Source organism: Engraulis encrasicolus, chromosome 19, assembly GCF_034702125.1.
Source record: "Engraulis encrasicolus isolate BLACKSEA-1 chromosome 19, IST_EnEncr_1.0, whole genome shotgun sequence".
In the NCBI taxonomy this organism is placed as follows: Eukaryota; Metazoa; Chordata; class Actinopteri; order Clupeiformes; family Engraulidae; genus Engraulis; species Engraulis encrasicolus.
Window position 1 is genome coordinate 40,028,729 of NC_085875.1, and position 20,687 is coordinate 40,049,415.

At 41.6% G+C, this 20,687-nt stretch overlaps 3 protein-coding genes across 5 annotated transcripts in view; 2 read left to right on the forward strand and 1 right to left on the reverse strand.

Moving 5' to 3' along the window:
- Positions 1-1,431: 1,431 nt before the first annotated feature.
- On the reverse strand, positions 1,432-4,854 carry zgc:109986 (uncharacterized protein LOC553566 homolog). Of its 2 annotated transcripts, none has more exons than XM_063184391.1 (9): positions 4,790-4,854; positions 4,320-4,557; positions 3,935-4,056; positions 3,676-3,814; positions 3,060-3,181; positions 2,714-2,824; positions 2,298-2,404; positions 2,078-2,177; positions 1,432-1,767 (listed from the first exon to the last, which is right to left on the reverse strand). In XM_063184391.1, the coding sequence occupies exons 2-9, from the start codon at positions 4,414-4,416 to the stop codon at positions 1,651-1,653; spliced, it is 915 nt and encodes a 304-aa protein (XP_063040461.1). In that variant the 5' UTR covers positions 4,417-4,557; positions 4,790-4,854; the 3' UTR covers positions 1,432-1,650. The 2 variants fall into 2 exon arrangements, with proteins under 2 accessions (XP_063040461.1, XP_063040460.1); XM_063184390.1 differs by having other exon boundaries at positions 4,783-4,833.
- Positions 4,598-13,534, forward strand: srp54 (signal recognition particle 54). The gene is made up of 18 exons (XM_063184389.1): positions 4,598-4,616; positions 4,882-4,934; positions 5,305-5,428; positions 5,592-5,690; positions 6,028-6,119; positions 6,314-6,398; positions 6,853-6,957; positions 7,388-7,454; positions 7,543-7,600; positions 7,730-7,880; positions 8,595-8,743; positions 9,131-9,231; positions 9,347-9,433; positions 9,590-9,663; positions 10,386-10,494; positions 11,258-11,428; positions 12,248-12,343; positions 13,040-13,534. Exons 4-18 carry the CDS (start codon positions 5,613-5,615, stop codon positions 13,129-13,131), a joined length of 1,515 nt encoding a protein of 504 aa, XP_063040459.1. The 5' UTR covers positions 4,598-4,616; positions 4,882-4,934; positions 5,305-5,428; positions 5,592-5,612; the 3' UTR covers positions 13,132-13,534.
- A 246-nt stretch (positions 13,535-13,780) lies between these two features.
- Positions 13,781-20,687, forward strand: part of sec23a (Sec23 homolog A, coat complex II component) — a 47,757-nt gene continuing 40,850 nt past the window's right edge. Inside the window, exons 1-9 of one of the 2 annotated variants that reach the window (XM_063184392.1) lie at positions 13,781-13,971; positions 15,090-15,331; positions 15,764-15,821; positions 15,934-16,020; positions 16,908-17,144; positions 17,821-17,903; positions 18,318-18,462; positions 19,332-19,490; positions 20,082-20,197. In XM_063184392.1, the coding sequence (XP_063040462.1) occupies positions 13,939-13,971; positions 15,090-15,331; positions 15,764-15,821; positions 15,934-16,020; positions 16,908-17,144; positions 17,821-17,903; positions 18,318-18,462; positions 19,332-19,490; positions 20,082-20,197 (1,160 nt within the window). In that variant the 5' untranslated portion in view covers positions 13,781-13,938. Of the gene's footprint in view, positions 13,979-15,089; positions 15,332-15,763; positions 15,822-15,933; positions 16,021-16,907; positions 17,145-17,820; positions 17,904-18,317; positions 18,463-19,331; positions 19,491-20,081; positions 20,198-20,687 lie in introns of both variants that reach the window. The other variant, XM_063184393.1, reaches the window with a different exon arrangement.

Sequence of the window (20,687 nt, forward strand, 5' to 3'; positions counted from 1 at the left end):
TCTCATGTGAATGAAGTAATCAATTCCACATTGTTAATAAACTTACAATAACCATCATGTTTGTTCTTATGACCCATAGATCTGCCTGTAACCATGGCTGTTGTCACCTATAAGTTGAGTTTAACGTCAAATGTCCACCTTTGATCAACCGTGCATGACTGAAATGGTTTCAAGAAGCCTTTGAGTCAGTCATCTGTCTGACTTTCTTGAACAATATTTTGTATGCCAGTGAATAATTTTATTACAAGAAACGAGGTCATAGGTTTTGAACATTATCTGATTATTACACAAAGCCATCCACTGTGTGAACACAACATGCCTAATAGCTTTTATTGATTGTTTCCCTTGGGGTAATACCGGGGCATAAATATATATTCTTCCCAAATGACTCACAGGTTCACAGGGTCAGTGGTGGACAAAGTAAAAGTAAAAGTACTTTCGTGGTGTAATTACAACAGTAGCACATGATATTACATAGCTGTTACACCGTTTACTCCATTTTACCTACCTATTGAGATAGACTTTGTTATTACTGAAAAACAATAAAAACCTAACAAGGACCCACCACAAACTCAACCCAACCTGTGCAGAATCAGCTTATCATAAGACAAGTACATTGGTCTACTTTTTACTCAGATAAGTTACCTGTGTTGGCAAGAAACTGTGTTTCTTTTTTTTACTTTTACTTTTACTTTGTCCACCACTGCACAGGTTGTGAACTTGTATTTTCAAAGGCCAAACAACATAAATGTTTTAGCCGTATATCTGACTGCCAGGTTTTGGCAGGGCATTTCTTGTCCCTTTCATGTACTGTATCCAATACAGTGCATCACAATGATCTATTCAAAAACACCTACAGGTAGGATTTATGCTTATGAGAGATATACTGCACTTCACAAAGCTTATGCCATTGTGTATCTCAGAAGTATTTCAACAATAATTTAAAATATTTAAAATTAATTCAAAAAAAAAACATTTTTTTAAAAGACGGAGAGCCTAAGAACATTTGATCCTCTCTGGACTGCTGCAAACGCCTTTTACCCGTCTCTTCTGATTTGTATTTATTTTATTTGACCTTTATTTATCCAGGCAGGTCCCATTGAGGTATGAAACCTCTTCTTCCAGGGAGTCCTGCCCAAGACAGCATTAATGATCATTTAATATGAACAGTAGGGGACAATGAAATCAGTGAGTATAATGTCAGGTTCCCTGCTCTTTTCATTGGTCTTCCTAATCTGCAGTGTAGCAGAATTTTATTGTATTGTAAAACACTTTGTTTAGAAAAGTGCTCTCTACAGTTCATAAAGCAAGCGAAGAGTACTGCACCAGTCCAAAGATACACTAAAGAGATGGCTGACAAAAAAAATGATAATTCCAAATGATGTGTCTGTACAAAGTCAAAGAAAGAGGACAGAAAAAATGACGACAAAATTGAATGAAAAGATTATTAAACATTTATTTAGAGCACTGGGTATTTACAACATTATTTAAAGCCATGATCACAGATGTGAGTGTGCAGTATGTCACATTCACACACATACTGGCAATAGCATGCGTGTGTGTGTGTGTGTGTGTGTGTGTGTGCACGCGCGCACGGACGGATATGTGTGTGTGAAAAGTCAAAAGTATATCAACAGAACATACTGTATGTCAAAGCACCCTATACAAGTGGATTTGTTTCAATGTGTCTGCATCACAGTCTCCACCAGCATAAGCATCATAATTGACAGGTTCCTCCACAATCCAATGTCTGATATCAACCACACCCTGCAAATACAGAAATAGAGAAATCTTACCCATATACCACATATAACCCTCCTTACACTCCATAAGCATTTTGAAATGCTGACTCACAACATATATACTGCGGGCTGAACAGTAATAGAGTAACTGAAATTGTAATGCAAGGTTGGAAATGAAGGATCAAATAAATAAGAAAGAAGACCATGTGTAAATTAGAAAAAAATGTGCAGAGAGGAATTAACCACCGGATTCAATGTAGAACCAACCATATTGTACACATTTATGTTGCTGAACAATTAACTTGCAGGCTCAGCCATGACAATCAAATACTTACATTGTCTCCTTTGAGTGTAGTTAGAGATTCATGAATACTTGGGACAGTCACTAACAGGCTATTTTTCTTGCGAAAATTCTGACAAATACATTGCCATGCTCTAAGAAACAAAAGAAATCCACAAATTATGTTAAGTTGTAGCTGAACAAAACATGAATCATATATACATAGTATACACATACAGTGTACATACTGATTGATATATTATTATTGAACTTACATCATTTGTCCACCAGGGTCCAAAAAGTATTCAAACACGTTGTTCATGATGAGCACATCAGCTTCCTGAAGGAGGGCCACTTGAGAGCATATGTCTGCATGAATAACCTATTGATATAATTCAGACAAGACGAACATTAGAGTGTGACCCATGCCAAACTCTGTTGGCTGGCTGAGTTGTAGTGTTCATGAATTTACTACTTGGGTTGGTCCTTTAAATGAGGCACACAGAACTTTTTAAGGGGGATGATTGTTTTTCCACAATAATGTCTCATTAAACCTAAGTAATATTAAGATTGTCTACACCACCATATTAAAAGGTAGACAAGACAAATAATAGACAAGCAAAGTATGCTTTTAATAAGTTATTTCAAAAGTTACACTAGTAATTGCAGTTTTCTTAAGTTTTCTTTCTACCTGAATGCGGTCCCCGAATCCATACTTTTCCACTGCCATTGCCTGAAGCTGAACAAACTCAGCGGTCATCTCCACTCCCACTAGTTTCGAAGCTGAGCTGTACATGTACCCCTGGAAAACAAGAATTATATAATAATATTGAGTTAATCATAGCTTCTGATAGTGAAAGGGGGGGGGGGGACAAGAGGCCCATAAATAACGGGAAAATACACATACAAAACCATTGAAAAGTGCAATGAAACATTGAACTTGCATTTGGTTAAGCAGAAAACAGCTGGAGATGCATTGTACAAAATTAAGGCATATGAAAAACTATTTCATTTTAAAGGTATACGTAATCTCTCACCCCGTAAAGTACGGCACCAAGTCTTGAGCCCACATCCACCACAAGTTTCCCACTGAGGTCGGGTAGAACATGCTGGAAGAGGAATTGGAGATCCAGAATAGAGAAGGAGTGGGATATGAACTCTGCAAGCAGGGCATAGGTTGGCATTGAATCATCATTAGTGAGCAACATTGACACAATATTGATGCATTGATAGATGAAAGACTGATGCAAACAACATCCACACGTAGTTGGTTGAGTACGCAAACCTGACTGTATATATAATAGGGTCAAACGCCCCTTGACAATTAAAACTCTGCAAAATCCCACTCTGCCCTTGTAGTATTGTTCTTTTACACTACCACAACGTCCTTGCAAATTTCAAGCAAATTTGATTTATGTGAAAGGGTGGCACAATAAGCTTGAAATTTTGAATGGAAGTTCATGAGTGTTTTTAGCAAAACAATGCTGAGTGTGTTCTGATTGATGCCAGCATTGATCAAATTTTCCAAGATTTTACAAGTAAGTCATGTTGGTTCAAAGGTACAACACTGCAAAAGCAGACCAAGATTGTCAACAGTTTGGGCATTTGATACGCCCTAATTTATAATAGTCATCAATGGTGCTGCAAACACACCCAAGGGGGCTGTCCTCTGGGATCCACAGCTGAGGCAATAGTTTCTACTCATCTTCCCTTCCTCACAAAGCGAATCCACAGCGTCATCGTCATAAAGGAATGCGTCAACATGAACAGTGGGCTTGACGTTCTGTTGAGTCTGCAACGACATGTGTATGTGTATCTTATGTTGGTAGCAAAATTCCAACAGAATGTGTAGGCTACTCAACACTCTTCCCAATGTGTTAGAACTTAGAATTATGAATTTAATCATATTTACCCTCTGAATGGCCAGTGTCTCTGTGGAAAACATGGCTTCCAATGGCATACACGTCTTGAGGTCTTCTGCAATATTCTGAAGTATGACTTTGTGATTGTCAATTACATAGTCATCCAAGTCGCCTGTAGAGGAAGACAGAAGAGAGTGATTGCATCAACTGCATGGTTGTTAATATAAAGCGACATAGGCCTACACAGACAGGTAGTGTGGCTTTCAGTGATGGGCACCCTGATTCATTAGTTATTCATACCAATGCCACATATCGGTATTCCCAAATGACCTGACTTTACCTGTTCAATTCGAACCAGGTGAATGAATGATCTACTGGGGGCACAACCATTTGGTCATCATTACTCAGTAGCCTACAGTACATCAGTCAACCTACCTGAGTTTTTCATCCAGTCGATCAACTTGGGTAACTCACGAGGCTCCACCTGCGAGATCACGCGCAGAATTTCGCTCTTGGCATCTGGATAGTTCATGGTGGAGGGTATCGACTGGTTTCACGACAAACTTCCCCTACTTCCCGGTCAAACGAGTGGCTTCAGCCAGCATCAAGTCTTTAGAACAGTACGTGGACGGACGGATTCATTCAAATTATGTTCTTCAGCGTTCGCAATCACCTGAAAGTATGAAAAGAAATGAAACAGCAGAAAACCCTGACTGTATTTTGCTAGAGTTGGTAAGAAAAGTTAACAGGTAGGCAACCAACTACTGTCTAGCTATTTTTGACAGAAAGCCTCCAGGATGAAGGGTTTCACACGGGAAAGAACGGCGACTGGTATAGACACATAGTGTATTTCATTTGTGCAAACAATGGCTAAATTAATATTCGAGGGGGGAAAAACCTCTCACTCCTGCATTGGCTCGGTTTCTGGACATGTGTTGTTGTGTTGTGATTGACCCGGAAGTAGTAAGTGGCTGATGGGATTTTTTTTCTCTTTTAGATGACGTATGTACGATTGCAAACCTGATAGCTGCTGGGAACTGTACGTGGAAGGTATGTGTCTTTTCACTTGTTTTGTTGACTAGATTAACAGTTGTTCAAAACAACAACTACTCCAACGTGTAGTTCAGGTATTTCAAAGTCGAGATCCCTTTCAACTCGACGGAGTTTATGCTTTTGGCTCGTTTAGAGGCAGGCTAACATTAGCTATCCAGTGAATGCTAGCTTGTTGAAGTAGCTGGCCTACCTTCTGACTGTGAACTGCTTGTTCCATATGTCAACACTTCACTAGCTTGTTGGCTAACTTGGTCGCGTTTACTTAGTCAATCGTGTCGTGTGTGACTTGATATCACGAACGTGTTAGCTGCAGGCCAGTTCTTGTGTGACCCCAACTCTAAGTTAATTGTGTGTGTTTTTTGTGTAGTTTAACTATTTACAGGATTGTTCGAGCCCCTGCTTCGTCGTCCCGTATCAAGAGGAGGCTGTGAGGCCAATCAGGGGGTATCCCCCTCCACACCAAAGCCTACGAGGCAGTTTCGTTGTGTCTTGTAAGATTCTTTCTGTTGGACGTGTCCTTTTGTCTACATTTGTGTTTTGCAATACCCACATAATCTTTAGGAATGGTGTGGGAGGAAGTACTGCCAGTGACAGCAAGTATTCTAAGATTTCATGTCACTTGAAAACAACAACTCGTTTGTTTTGCATTTATAGGCTCCAGCCCGAATCGCAAAGATGGTGTTAGCCGACTTGGGTCGAAAAATTACCTCGGCGCTGAGGTCTCTCAGCAATGCCACCATCATCAACGAGGAGGTAACATTATGACTTCTACGTTTGTTTGTTTTTCTTGTTGTGTGCTCTAGATGACAAGGGTACAGAGGTGCAAAGACCGGGTATAAGATATTAAACTGTCATCTGTCACGTACAAAGACCAAGGGAAAAGTAGCAGAAAGTATAATAATGTGTATACATTTTGTTTACACAGTGGTAGCTGTACCACTATACCATGTATGCAATGTTTATTATACGATAGTGACTATAGTATAATAAACATTGCAGGCATTCTGGTCTGGACTGATAAAATCATGAAATGATGTGCACGTGACTTGTGAAGTTTCCAAGAGTCCAACTGCACGTTTGTTCTTCCCAGGTTCTAAATGCCATGCTAAAGGAAGTATGTGCAGCCCTACTAGAGGCGGACGTAAACATCAAGTTGGTGAAGCAACTCAGAGAAAATGTCAAGTAAGTGTTTGTTGTACATAATACAGTATGTCTCTGGTCTAAGCACTTTGAGCTGCATGCCTTGTATGATATTGTGCTATACAAATACAGTTATTATTATTTTTATTTTTATTATTATTATTATTATTATTATTATTATTATTATACTATTACAGTTTCCTGACTTTATCAACGTGTGTTGCTTTATTTTACAGAGCTGCTATTGACCTTGAGGAAATGGCCTCTGGTTTGAACAAGAGGAGAATGATCCAGCACTCCGTCTTCAAGGAGCTCGTCAAGGTTTACTTCCAGATTCTTTGCACACACTGTAGAAGTGTCTATAATTGATGTGTGCAGTATAAAGTCACATCGATATCAGTTCATTTTGTCACTGGAACTTTGTCAGTATTATGCTCATGCATGTGTTTGTTGCTAATTAAAATGTCCCCTTCACTAGGTTCAGTAGACTTGCTCCATTGCGGTTTTGAGAGCACCAAGTTGTTATTTTGTTACAAAGTCTATTGTAGTAGTAATAACAATAATAACTTAATTGTGTATCACAATTCATTGCTTCTCTATGTGCTTTAATGATCCCTATAGGGCAATTGCATTTGCGGCACAGTCTCTGATATGCACAAACATATCAGACGGCGACAGAAAGAGGGGGTGGGGGGCTTTGGGGGACTTATTTTAACTGAGTGCCGCTGAGTTAAGACATCAAACTAAAGCAGTGTTTCCCTCGTTATGCTCTCAGCTTGTGGATCCTGGAGTCAAGGCCTGGACACCAACAAAGGGAAAAAACAACGTCATCATGTTTGTAGGTCTCCAGGGCAGTGGGAAAACTACAACATGTTCCAAGGTACCGCGTGCCAAATAAGCATTCAACAAGTGACTTTCCCAATGTGATGTGTTTGCCACTGCAGGCCTTTTTTATCAGAGTCTGTTTGTGGTGGGGTACACAGTTGTGTACTTCACTGCAATCTGTTCCCCTGATCCACATTTATTATGTTAAATGCACCTGAATGACAAATATAGACATGCTACATGCACTTGGGGATCCGTCTAGGTCATTTTTCAACCTCCCTGTCCTCTCTCTTTTACTTGTTTTCTGTCTGATTCTGACTATTATATCAAATAAAGGCATGAAAAAGCCCAAAGAAATATCATTTGGACAATTTTAACGGACACAATTGTCTATAAAACCAGAAGAAGATCTCAGGCTCTTGTCTAGAATGTGTTTGCTTCCAAGTGCCTAGCTGATGTCCATGTTCTTCTCCTGTATTCCATAGCTGGCATACTACTACCAAAGAAAAGGATGGAAAACGTGTTTGATCTGTGCTGACACTTTCAGAGCAGGTAATGTTTTTTAACTTAATTACTTACTGCAATGGTATGGCTTTTTATTGATCTGATGTAATAATTTTGAGTACATCTTGTCTTGTAGGTGCCTTTGACCAGTTGAAGCAGAATGCCACAAAAGCAAGAATCCCCTTCTATGGAAGGTGAGGCTAACATGCCCTTTGTATTCGTAAATCTTGCACACAAAATAATAAGCATGTTCGCCATGCACTTCTGAAGAACTGAAGATGAAATAAATGCAGTGTAAATAAGGTTGTCCTTTTACTTCACAGCTACACCGAGATGGACCCTGTCGTCATAGCTTACGAGGGTGTTGAGAAGTTCAAGTCAGAGAATTTTGAAATCATCATTGTAGACACAAGTGGACGACATAAACAGGAAGATTCCCTTTTTGAGGAGATGTTGCAGGTGTCCAATGCAGTGGTGAGTGTTGCTATGTACGACTCCAAGTAAGAACCATGGTGGGGGGAACCATGTTAGGCACAATCCAAGGGATAGATTTCAAACTAGTTCCGCTTATTCTTTCCTGTTGCTTGTGGTCTCAGTGTCTCCCTAGACTGACAGGCCAGACCATTCATTTTGAATTACTTCGTAATCCACAAATGGTCTGATTACGCTTCTCTGGGGAGGGTTTTCAGTCGGTTTTCAGACAACCGGTGTTACCAGCCAATAACCGAACGCACTTGGGAACATAATAATAACAAACGTCATGAAAGTCAACTTTCAGCGAATGGTCAGAGCTGAGCTCACTCCTCCTGCCCAATTGCTCCAGTGCACTGAGGACCCAGACCTGAAATTGGTGGAGAAAATAATTGTTTCCTTGCTGCCAACCTAGGCAGAGCAACTTTGTGTGGGGATTTTCCCCATCCAGCATCCAGATTGAAAATGACCAAATTACTTTTGAATTGTACTCTTGCGAGATATTGCAGAAAACTTCAATCATCAATGGCTCATTGCCTTGCATCACAAGGTCACAAGCAACAGAGAAGGACGTGAGGAGCTACAATGACTTGTACCCATTAGTTCCAAAGGTCCATGTTGGGCACAATTGTGATTGTCAGCAAGACAGACTTGTCAGACGGCATGAGCACATATCGTGTGTGTACCCATGAATATTTTGTATTACTTGCCTTTCAGCAACCAGACAACATTGTGTACGTGATGGATGCCTCCATCGGTCAAGCCTGCGAGTCCCAGGCCAAGGCTTTCAAGGATAAAGTGGACGTGGCGTCTGTGATTGTGACAAAGCTGGACGGTCACGCCAAAGGAGGTGGTGCGCTCAGTGCGTAAGTAGAGCCGCTTTACCATCAAATATTTTGTCATCTCTTCGGATTTTCTTTTGCCTTAAGACATGTAAAAGTCCCAGTCCCAGGGACCCTCTGATGCTTCGATGGTATTACTTCTGTCTTCATCAGAGGGTCCCTGGGACTGGGACTTTTACATGTCTTAAGGCAAAAGAAAATCTAAAGTGTTGAGTTAAACAGTTAGACATAATGAACGTAATACATATAATATTTTGTCATGTTTGGTACTTGGGACCCAGGTTCATGCCCTGGGTCATATCCCAATCTTACCCCATGTGTCTCTCCCACTAATTTCCTGTCTCACTCTTTGACTGTCTGGTCATAATAACTGCAAAAAGCAGTCATTTAATGTAACATTGTTTTTAACAGTGTGGCGGCTACCAAGAGTCCCATCATCTTCATTGGTACCGGAGAACACATTGACGACTTTGAACCTTTTAAAACACAACCTTTTATCAGTAAACTTTTGGGTAAGTTGAGTTAAGCGCCCAATATGCAATATTAAATGTTGATAAGGTGATTGTTTGTAGATTCATTGTTACACAGCACTCATTTTTTATATTGCATGTGAATGATTTCCGACAGGCATGGGTGATATTGAGGGTTTGATAGACAAAGTGAACGAGTTGAAGCTGGATGACAATGAAGAGCTCATTGACAAGCTTAAACACGGTAAGAACAATATCCTGCAAATCACACCCTGGCATCATGCATTTCCTATATTTCAGTCTGCAAACCATTGATTATTCATACTGATTTATAAATGTTTGCAATGGTGTATTGGTATGTTTTTTCATTAATCGTGAAAAACGAATGGTTCCCATACAGGTCAGTTCACCCTTAGAGACATGTATGAACAGTTCCAGAACATCATGAAGATGGGTCCCTTTGGACAGATCATGGTAAGAATGTGAAATGTATTTCATTCATAAACATGAATACCATGAGGGTGAAAGCCCACCTGCTGGGACACTCCCATTGTCATTGTGACACAGCTCTCCACAGCACACAGTGCTCATTGCACACAATGAAATTGCATTTATGCCTCACATGTACAAGGGGGCAGCCCGAAATGGCACCCTAAGGGAAGCAGTGCAGTGGGACGTTCCATGGGGAGAGCACTTGTTAATGTTAATGCTTGTGGTTTTCCCAAGTCACTAGCCATTAAGCGCAGGAGTGCCAAAGCGAAAAGATGAGTAGCAGCTCTTCCGCCATTAAAAGTATTCAGACAAACTGAGTGAGCTCTTTGAATATTAATACAAATATTTTATGTACTACGACGGTAAAACCATAGAATATTGGCTAATGTCATATTTCATACCCAATATTAAGTGACTAGTGACGCTGAAATTATTACTATCCACAGCGAAGTCATTGTTAAGCCCTGATTGACACTGCGGCCAAACACTGAATGACATGATCACGAATATTTCATTATTACCCACAATCTAACATATGCACCCATACCCCACATCAGACCCCCACCTGACCCCTGCAGCTGTATTCTCTGTTTCCCACACACAGTGCGCATTGTCCTCATCATAGTTAACCTACATATACAGTGTACTATGTATCCGACAAATATCCTTGCTTATATTTTGAATCCATTTTTTTATATTCACAGGGCATGATCCCAGGATTTGGAACGGATTTCATGAGCAAAGGAAATGAACAGGAGTCCATGGCAAGGTTAAAGAAGCTGATGACCATTATGGACAGCATGAATGATCAAGGTGAATAAAGTTGCATATTGTACATGACTTTTGGTAATTGAACAATTCTACATTTTAGAATGATTTTACGAGTCAGTTATATTACATTAAATGTAACATTTTATGGAAACATGGCAATAAGATTGAATGTGTGGGCTTGGAGCCCCCTACAGGTATGACACATAAACAGCAGGTACAGAAACGGACACACAGGGTCCATATGTATTCATCCTCTCCTTGCTTGTGCCATGGCCTTGACCGATCCCCTGCCTCCCTAGACAAAACAATAAAGTTTTCCCGCTGTCAGCCTAAGCACAACAACTTTTGGTGGACTTTTTCCTGATTGCAAGTGAGAAAATTACCTTTTGAATTGTGCTTTTACAAGATATTGAATAAAACATCTATTGTCAATGACCTCTAGCTAGGCATCACAAGGCCACAAGCATAAGGAGAGGATGTAAAGTTAGATTATGGAGTTGGACCACATACGGCTTCACTACAATACCTGGCCCAACACCCTCGACTGATTTGAGATAATTCAAAATGGAGAATCTGGAAATGCATATGGAAGAATTAAGAGCTCTCACGAGAGCACTGCAGTGTTAACATCTATGAATGTTTAAAGTACATGGAGCAAACTTGAAGATGTGCTGGGTGAAACGCGCTGTTCGCTCCAAATAATAAAGAGAAAAAAAGAACAATATAAAGTTTGCAGAGATCAGTGAATGTTTATTGAGCACATGCGTCATTTTTACATCTTTGCTGTTGCTTTTCTTCCCCACAGAGCTGGACAACAAGGACGGTGCCAAGCTCTTCAGTAAACAGCCCAACAGGATCGCGAGAGTTGCCCGCGGCGCCGGAGTGGCCACCAGGGACGTCCAGGAGCTGCTCACCCAATACACCAAGTTCGCCCAGATGGTGAAGAAGATGGGTGGCATCAAAGGCCTCTTCAAAGGTAGGCTTTACTAGTCGTCAGATGGACCTTGTTTTGGTGAACTCTCTTTTTTGCCTTTATTTTTGACAGGACAGTGGAGGAGAGTTAGAAGTAGAGAGATGGGGAAGGATTGGCAAATGACCCGAGCCGCAATCGAACCCAGGTTGCTGGAGTAGTATTTTTTTTTTAAATATATATATTTTAGGGGCTTTTATGCCTTTATTTTGATAGGACAGTCTGAGATGGTGACAGGAAGCGAGTGGGACAGAGAGACAGGGTGGGATCGGGAAATGACCACGGCTGGACTCGAACCGGGGTCCCCGTGGGCATGAAAGCCCAAATGTGGGGGGCTTAGCGGGCTGCGCCACAGTGCCCCCACTGGAGTAGTATTTTAACCCAGTGCCCTACCGTTAGGCCACGGCAGGGCCATTTTGGTCATCTCTACTCTTGAAAGCTGTTTCCACGCCTAACTGACCATTGTCTGGGCTGGTTTCAGCACCAGTTGCTGTACACAGGGAGCAGACGTGTGCGTCTGAATGGGCGGCATTCCTATTAATATGCCAGCTAGCCCATAATAAGCCATTAACCGAAATGCCATGGTTTGAAAATATTTTGTGCTCATTTTGGGTCATCTTTGTTATGAATAAATCCATTAAGATTGGGAGTGGGAACTGGTACCAGTGAAGCACTTTGTCTTTTTCTCTTTGACTTTTTCAGGACAAAGGTTTAATTTGATTGGGTATAATACGCATCTGCAGCGTTTGAGTATTGCTGCATGTCTTGGCACATAAACTTTGCTGTGCAATTGGCTTAATGCATGCATTTCTGGCATCCTTTTAGGTGGCGACATGTCCAAGAATGTCAACCCATCACAGATGGCGAAGTTGAACCAGCAGATGGCAAAGATGATGGATCCCAGAGTTCTACACCATATGGGTGCGTTCAGCCACTGCCATTTACACAATGCAACTCCACACCACACATATAGATTACCCTAAGCCTGTAGTTAAGCACAATGTTGCACCATTCTATGGCAAGTTGATTGTGTGTGTACTAATGGAACCATTTAAAATCAATGAGTGCGTATACATGCAGTTCAATATCCCAAATATGATCGGATATTAAGTATCCCGGATTTGTGTTTGAGCATATAAACACTTCAGTATCCTGAATATCATTCGGGATACTGAGAAGTCGGGATATGCTAGGTGGAGTATTCCGAAAGGATACTGACGCATGTACACACCTTATCCCGAATACAGGGGCTTCCCATAGAACGCTGTTGCTGGTATCCAGGCTACACGCATTTGAGGAGAATTCTATAACAGCCATACAACATAAGAATGTAGACTGGGATAACGTTCTGTGCTCATATAAACACCTTATCCCGGATATGATCCTCATACCGGGATATGCCTCATATTCAGGATACTGAACTGCATATAAACGCACTCATTGTTTTTTCTTAAATCGTAGAAATACAAAATAGAATTGTTCATGTGCTGCTGATGTTATTACAAATGACGCACAGACAACATTTTCTTTTTTACTTGCATGATATTGTTTCAAGAGCAGGGTATAATATTTAAATGTCATATTAAGGTCTTGTTTTTCCCTTTTGCCTTTTTCTAGGTGGCATGGCTGGACTACAGTCTATGATGCGGCAATTCCAGCAGGGTGCAGCAGGCAACATGAAAGGAATGATGGGATTCAACAACATGTGAACCTCAGAGCCTTAAATTAATACATACAGATGGATAAGTAAGATATTTCTACTTCAGAGTGGAAATTGGAGGGCATGACGAGCAGAAGTATCTTTTATTTCTTGTTTTCTGTTCTTTTATTTGCCTCCTAATATAATTCATAACTTGTACAAAAATATTGCAGAGGCTTATGTACTTGTAACAAATGAAAAAAATATGTGATTTTTGCAGTAACTGATTTGGAATACCTGTAGTTCATTCGGAAAGCTTTGTAGTCGGTCATGGTACATCATCAGGGTATCACTTTGTTTTCAGACTTTCGTAATTGTCTTCTCAGCCATTACCCATGGCCAATTTATTAGTATGTGTGGCAAGAATTGTCATATAATCTAATAAAATGTTATGCCAAGATTTTTACCCATTATCTTGTTGTATGAGTTTCATTACTTCTTTTGTGGAATGCTTTGAAGACGTGTGAAGTTTGGTGGTAGAAGGAGTGTTCCTGAATTGTTATAGTGTCATCAGTCACTAGGCTACTGTAACAGGGTGATGATGGTTCAGAGTATGAACATCAAAATATTATGGAAGGATCATTTAGGCCTACACCATATAATAATTAAATTCCCATACCTTGCACTTGAACTTGGAATCACTGGACAGCAGTGGACACTATAAAACTACAACGTGGACGTGATGAGGCGGAGCGTGCCCTAGAATGTATTTTCGGAAAGCAAAAGGCACCACCCCTCGACGTGGCAAAATATTTCACGCAGCCATGTTGACTGCTGCTACGTAAGCACTTGGGCGTAAGTTAGCTGGGCACAGTGAATGCAGTTGCTGTCAGTGAAAGCGGTATCAAAAGTAAGAGGTATGTGCTTCACGTTTTCTGTTAAGTTATCTTTTTGATTTCCGATGTATATCGCTTATATCCATGGCATTGTGACAACCTGTTTCGGAATAGAATACACTTTAAATATTCGTATTTATACCCCCTGTTTCATGTCCAAACGGTAGTGAAATATTTTACAGGCTTAACGTTGTAGACCGGTTGGATGCAGCATTGATTCATCACAGGCAGCCTTCCAGTGCAGTAATGTCAAACAGTGTATTGTTTTTTAATTTATTGTGAGCGTATTAGTATACCCGGCTTTCAAGTTCGACCTATTGATCTGTCTTTGTAAACCGTGGTGTAATTTTCTGAAATTATTCGCTAGTGGGCTATAATCATAGCTAGCTAGCTATGCTAGCTTTGCGGTACTAGCCTGTTAGATTTTACTCTCTTGCTGTAAACACATAATCTAGCCAAGACGTTCCGAAGAAGCATTTTGAATAAAAGTGGTTTTGGTGTACGCTCCTGTGTCAAACAATCAATATTTACTCATTTTTGACAACGTTACTACGGTAAACTACTGTGTCTAACTTCAAGATAGGACCCCCAACTCTATCCATAGGTTATTTACATAGGTCAGCATTCCATTACTGACGCCCCTAATACTGTGACCTAAACTGCTTTGTCCGTTGTAACAAGTAGACATAAGAGATTGTTGTGAAAAGAAAGCCCTGGTTTCAGTTATGGGTTTGGAACATAGCACGGTACTTTTTGTCTTTCTTGAATGGGGCCACTCGTTTATCTGAACTTGAAGTTGTGAGACTGTCCTTATCAGGAATTTTATTACTTCTGATGTGTAGACATGGTAGTCTAATTGCTGTGACTGCACAGTACCATAGTTCAAAGGGTATACCAGGTAACTAAGGCAGGAGGCACATGAGGATATGTTTTTGTTGTGGGGATTCCCTTCCCTATATAATATTGAGCAGCAAAAGGTAATCAGAGCTTAGATACTGACTTTGAAAAGGAAGGCTTGATACTTTAACAAGATTGACATGAAAGTTGATCAACAATTAATCAGTCAGGCATGATGACGTCTGTCTCTTCATACTCTTTTTTATTATCTTATCCTCTTCCAACCAATCTGCAGGCTAGTTCCCCCGAGGGTGCCATGGCTACCTTCCAGGAGTTCATCCAGCAGAATGAGGACCGGGACGGCGTGCGCTTCAGCTGGAACGTCTGGCCCTCTAGCCGCTTGGAGGCCACACGCATGGTGGTCCCCGTGGCCTCCCTCTTCACGCCTCTGAAGGAGCGGCCGGACCTCCCCCCGATCCAGTACGAGCCAGTGCTCTGCAGCCGTGCCACCTGTCGTGCCGTTCTCAACCCCCTCTGGTAAGTACTACTGGGCAAGCCCCAAGTCATCCTGGAGAGAAGCCTGGTTAGGGCACTGACTAAGCACATCACTTAAGTCAAGAAGGAATGCAGACCAACACTAATTCAAATTGCACAAATGTTATGTCATAGAATTGTAGGGGAAGGTCTGCCAAACATTTTGAGCGCATAGAAAATATGGTAAACATAAAACTGCCCTATTATCTTTTTTCCATTGAAGTTTAATTGTTCAGAGATAAAACAGATACTGTGCACTTATATCCAGTTTTGATGTCAGAACTGTTAAACTGTGCAATTACGCAATATACAATGTTGTCTCTGCCAAAACTGCAAAAAGTTATCACTGGAATAATTGTATTGTTTCTCACAAGCTGAAACCTGGCGCATAGTAACTATCTAGACCTAAACATTTACATTTCTTTTTTTTTTTAGTCAAGTGGACTACAGAGCCAAACTGTGGGCTTGCAACTTCTGTTACCAAAGGAACCAGGTAATTATCTGACATTAGACCTTTTTGCTCGGTATGTGTAAATTTGATGTTTGTGAAAATGTCAGACACGTCGGTTTAACAACATTGACACACATTTGTCGCTTCATTCCAGTTCCCTCCAACCTATGCTGGAATCTCAGAAGTGAACCAACCAGCTGAGCTTCTTCCCCAGTTCTCCACCATTGAATATGTTGTACAGGTAAAACGCGGGACACCATGTACTGTTTTTCTTAACAGGAAGCACACACATTAGGTAGAAGGAAACAGTAGAAGATCTGTACATCACTGTTCAGTGAGTTTTAACAAGGTGCTGAAAAGGACTCGATGTGTTTTGAAGTCGTGTTTATCCTAAAGTTGAGGAATACGTTTAATTTATGTGTTTGAACATTACAGTATTTGGTTGGCTATGGGGTGTCCTGGTAATTGTTTCCAATGTAATAGAAAGTTCTCAGGGGAAACATACAGCCCCATGTAGCAATATTGGTACACTTCAAGTTAAAATACATAATGGGAAATATCTCCAGACAAAAAATAATAAGGTCAACCATGATTTTCCTATAGATAACTTGTGGTTGATGTGAAGTAGCAACATGACATTCGAAAATAGGAGGGGGGAAAAAACTTTTAAAAAAGGTAAAAGGTTTAGGTGTCACTGATCTTGGCACCCTTCACCGGATAACACTGTAGACACCTAATTTGACCCATATGTGGTAAAACCCAAAAGGGAATCACCTTTGATTAATTGGTTTTGTCTATGGCCTGGACAAGTAGCCAATGATGATATTTGTGTTTCAAAAAGCCACCTGTTGTCCTGTTGTGCACATTTTGAACTGTCTTGGGGCACTATTATTTACAAAAGCAGGACCTCCAAATTATAAAATGTAATCTCATCATGGAACTACTTGTGTTTTTAGTTGTTTACTCACCTGTTCTTACACCATATTCACTTCATACAGAGAGATCACAGCATTAAAAACTAGCCATAGTTGTTATTTACAACTACCTGCTGCATAGAACTACTTCCAGTATTTTCCCCGTGTTTTACTCACCTGTTCGTCTTATACCTTCCATCCGCTCTCCGTACAGAGAGGTCCCCAGATGCCTCTGAACTTCCTGTATGTGGTGGACACTTGCATGGAGGATGAGGACCTGCAGGCCCTGAAGGAGTCTCTCCAGATGTCCCTGTCCCTGCTGCCCCCCACCGCCCTGGTGGGCCTCATCACCTTCGGCCGCATGATCCAGGTGCACGAGCTGGGTTGCGAGGGCATCTCCAAGAGCTACGTCTTCAGAGGGACCAAGGACCTCAGTGCCAAACAGCTGCAGGTAATAGGAGACAGGGGCCCTGATCGTCGTGGGTATTGAAATGCAGCACCGGCATGCCACTGTGACCACATTTACATGGTGTTTATTATTCCGAATTGATAATTCCGAATTAAAGAGTTCCGTCGAGGTGACATTACACTTTTGTTTAATTCCGAATTGGGAAGTGTTTACATGATGTTTTCAAAGTGGAATTAAGATTTATTTAGAATCAAATTGAGTTAATTCTGAATTAAATGTCTCATGTAAATGTCGGTCAGTCCATCTTGCAGTTGGTCAGAAGAACCTGATTTGCTATGCACATGACATTGTTCGGTTTACCTTGCTGTTAACTTAAAATAATGTTTACAAGATACTTAGTGATTCATAAACTTTTAACTGAGTGCTAGGCACTTCTGAATGTGCTTTATCACCCTTCATCGGTGTAACTTAAGTTTAGACAACTGGGCCACGTCTGTGTGGATGGATTGACATAAAATTTCCCATCCAACCCATAGTCCGGCAGAAGCTACCAGTACTTAGTGTTGTTGAAGTTTAACAAGTGACGTGAAATTCCCTCTTGTGGTGTCAAAGTGACCAGATGGATAATATCCAAATGGATAGTAAAGTAGCTCTGATAAGAAGGAGCAGATGAGGATGCTATTCAAATGTTCTAACCTGTTTTGAATGTGGTGCGCAGGAGATGCTCGGGCTGTCAAAGCCATCGGCCCAGCAGGCAGGAAGAGGAGCCCCGCAAGGGGGACAGGTGCCACTATCAAACAGGTAAAGTATACAAGATGTATCGTTAAAGCTTAACATTTTGCTGCCATATCCTATGGACAAAGCTTGGTGTTTTGATCTTTCACCATTTAGATAGCGGAGAATTGGATATGAATCAGGATGGACCACAGGGTTGTGGGTCTGTACTGGCAAATATACCAGTGAAATTTATGTTGGCTGACGTGCATGTTTGGTATCTCTGAGTCCTGTGATCAAATTGTCTATCCTGTCTCTACAGTCGTGGAAACAACGAAACAACAAATAACGACGAAATATTTAATTCTGTTGTACAAAATTGAATTTATCGCTCACTTTTGCCTGGAAATTGTAAAGGAACACACATTGTCTTCGCTGTTCTCGTTAAAGCATCTGTAGTATTTTTGCCTTAACTCAATTACGTTGGTCTCTTGTGCTCAGGTTTTTGCAGCCTGTCCAGAAGATCGACATGAACCTGACCGATCTGTTGGGGGAGCTGCAGAGGGACCCCTGGCCCGTCACACAGGGCAAGAGGCCGCTGCGCTCCCTGGGAGTAGCCATGTCCATTGCTGTAGGGCTGCTTGAGGTGAGGGTGGATGGCCATGTCCCATTGCTAGAATTTCAACTCGCTTTTGACCTCAACAGTCACTTTTGCTGGTGCATGTGAAAGTGTAACTATGACCCAATACTTTAGAGTGCACGGGGTAGTGCTTTTGGAATCCCATCAAATTTCTCACTGATTTAAAGTGAGGGTCGGGCCCCTCTACAAACAGAGTTAACGTGAGCTGGGGAAAAGGGAAGCAGCTCAGCTCTTGCCAAATAGGCCACAGTGCCAGGCCAGTCCTGGCCAGAAGAAGTGTGTTACCATGGTGCTGGCTATGGTCAGTCTTTTGGCAGGTGTGTTAGGTACTTGGGTAACCTAAAAGCTGTTGCAGTAGCTCTCTTTCAGCTTTGACACACGTGTGAGTTTACTTAAACCACACCTACCTACCATTGTGCTATGACCTGCTTGCTGTTACTTTTCCTCAGTCCAGATTAAAATCAGGGGTTTATTTCTCGAAAACCATAGTTGCTAATTGTGTTAGCTTGTTTGTTGTTTGCAATGTAATTTCCCATTGGCAAATGCCCAAGTTGCTGTCTGGCTAACTTTTGAGAAATGTATCCCAGTACTGTTGCCATTTCCATGTGTTCTTTAAGTGATGGGGAGAACAATAGCAATGATACCATTGATGGTGCATGTGATGTGTTGATATCAAAGGCAATAGAAACACAGCTGGCAGCTCCAGACTCCCATATTTGGAATTAAGTCATATGCTTCTGTTGCTATTCTTTTGTGTGCCGTAATGTCAAAAGAGTTACGTCGCAGTCAACTGGGTCTTTCACATGATTATATTATCTGTGATTATCTGAATTAATGTGTCGTCTTCTTGTGTTTGTTGCGTGTGGTGGCATCAGTGCACTTTCCCCAATACTGGCGCTCGCATCATGACCTTCATCGGGGGTCCGGCCACGCAGGGTCCCGGCATGGTAGTGGGCGACGAGCTGAAGACGCCCATCCGCTCCTGGCACGACATTGAGAAGGACAACGCCAAGTTCATGAAGAAGGCCACCAAAGTAAGCTATACCTCTCCCTCCTCATCAGTTTGGCCACCTCAACTCATTAACACATTTAGTTAATTATGAAAACAAAGGGGAGGCCCTGTCATGGCTCAAACAGTAGGGCACTGTACTGTTACACCGGCGACACGGGTTCCGTCCCGAGCTCATTTCCCAATCCTCCCCGGTCTCTCCCTCCCACTCGTTTCCTGTCCCATTCTTCACTGTCCTTTCCTGATAATAAAGGCAAAAAATCCCCAAAACTATAAACAACTTGACCATTTGATTACCCGAACTACCTAGGCTATTGTAGTTTGTGTGTATATGTAGAAACTGGAAAAACTTGTCTCAGAGTGTTCCTAATTAAAGCCCTCCTTAGCCCTTAGTAGTAGGTTAGTGCCTATTTATAGCACTCCGTAGTCTTTGTTGATGGAGAATTCTCAAGAGGCACTGTGAGCTTCATGGGTCATTGTTGTCTACGTACCGAGTGTTGCATCCATCTAGCTAACGAGCTTATAGGCTTTAGCGTGCTAACTTAGTGTGGTAGCGTTTGTCATGCAGTGCATGCGTGCCGTTAACCCCCTTATACTTGTAAACGCCTCCCTGCAGCATTATGAGGCCCTGGCTAACCGTGCAGCCGCCAACGGACACATCGTGGACATCTACGCATGTGCCCTGGACCAGACGGGACTTGCCGAGATGAAGTGCTGCCCCAATTACACAGGGTGAGACAGACAGACAGAGAGAGAGAGAGACTACAAGTATGTGTGGTTGTGTGTGGATATGCAAAGAGAGAGAGCGACTGCAAATGTTTGTGTGTGTGACCGAAAAAGAGAGAGACTTCAGGTGAGTGTGTATGTGCATGCATGAGTGTGTATGTGCATGCATGAGTGTGTATGTGCATGCATGAGTGCTCCCATGCCAGAGAGAGTGAGAGTACTGTAAGCACATCCAGTATGTTGCACCTGAACTGGAACTGGGGCAGTCCCTTGCCAGCAGTTGCCCAATTTTGCGGTCCCAGGCTTGCTGACCAAATTTAGAATAATCAGGACAAGTTATTGCAAAATGTCCTGTTATCCGATTAAATAGATTGGTGATAAAAGCTGAGGTTTGTTATGCCAAAGGCTGTGAATTGGGGTTTTACAGAAACCTCTGAAGATGAAAGATGTCTGAAAAGCATGACCATTTCAGTAGTAGGTGGAGTTCATGTCTATA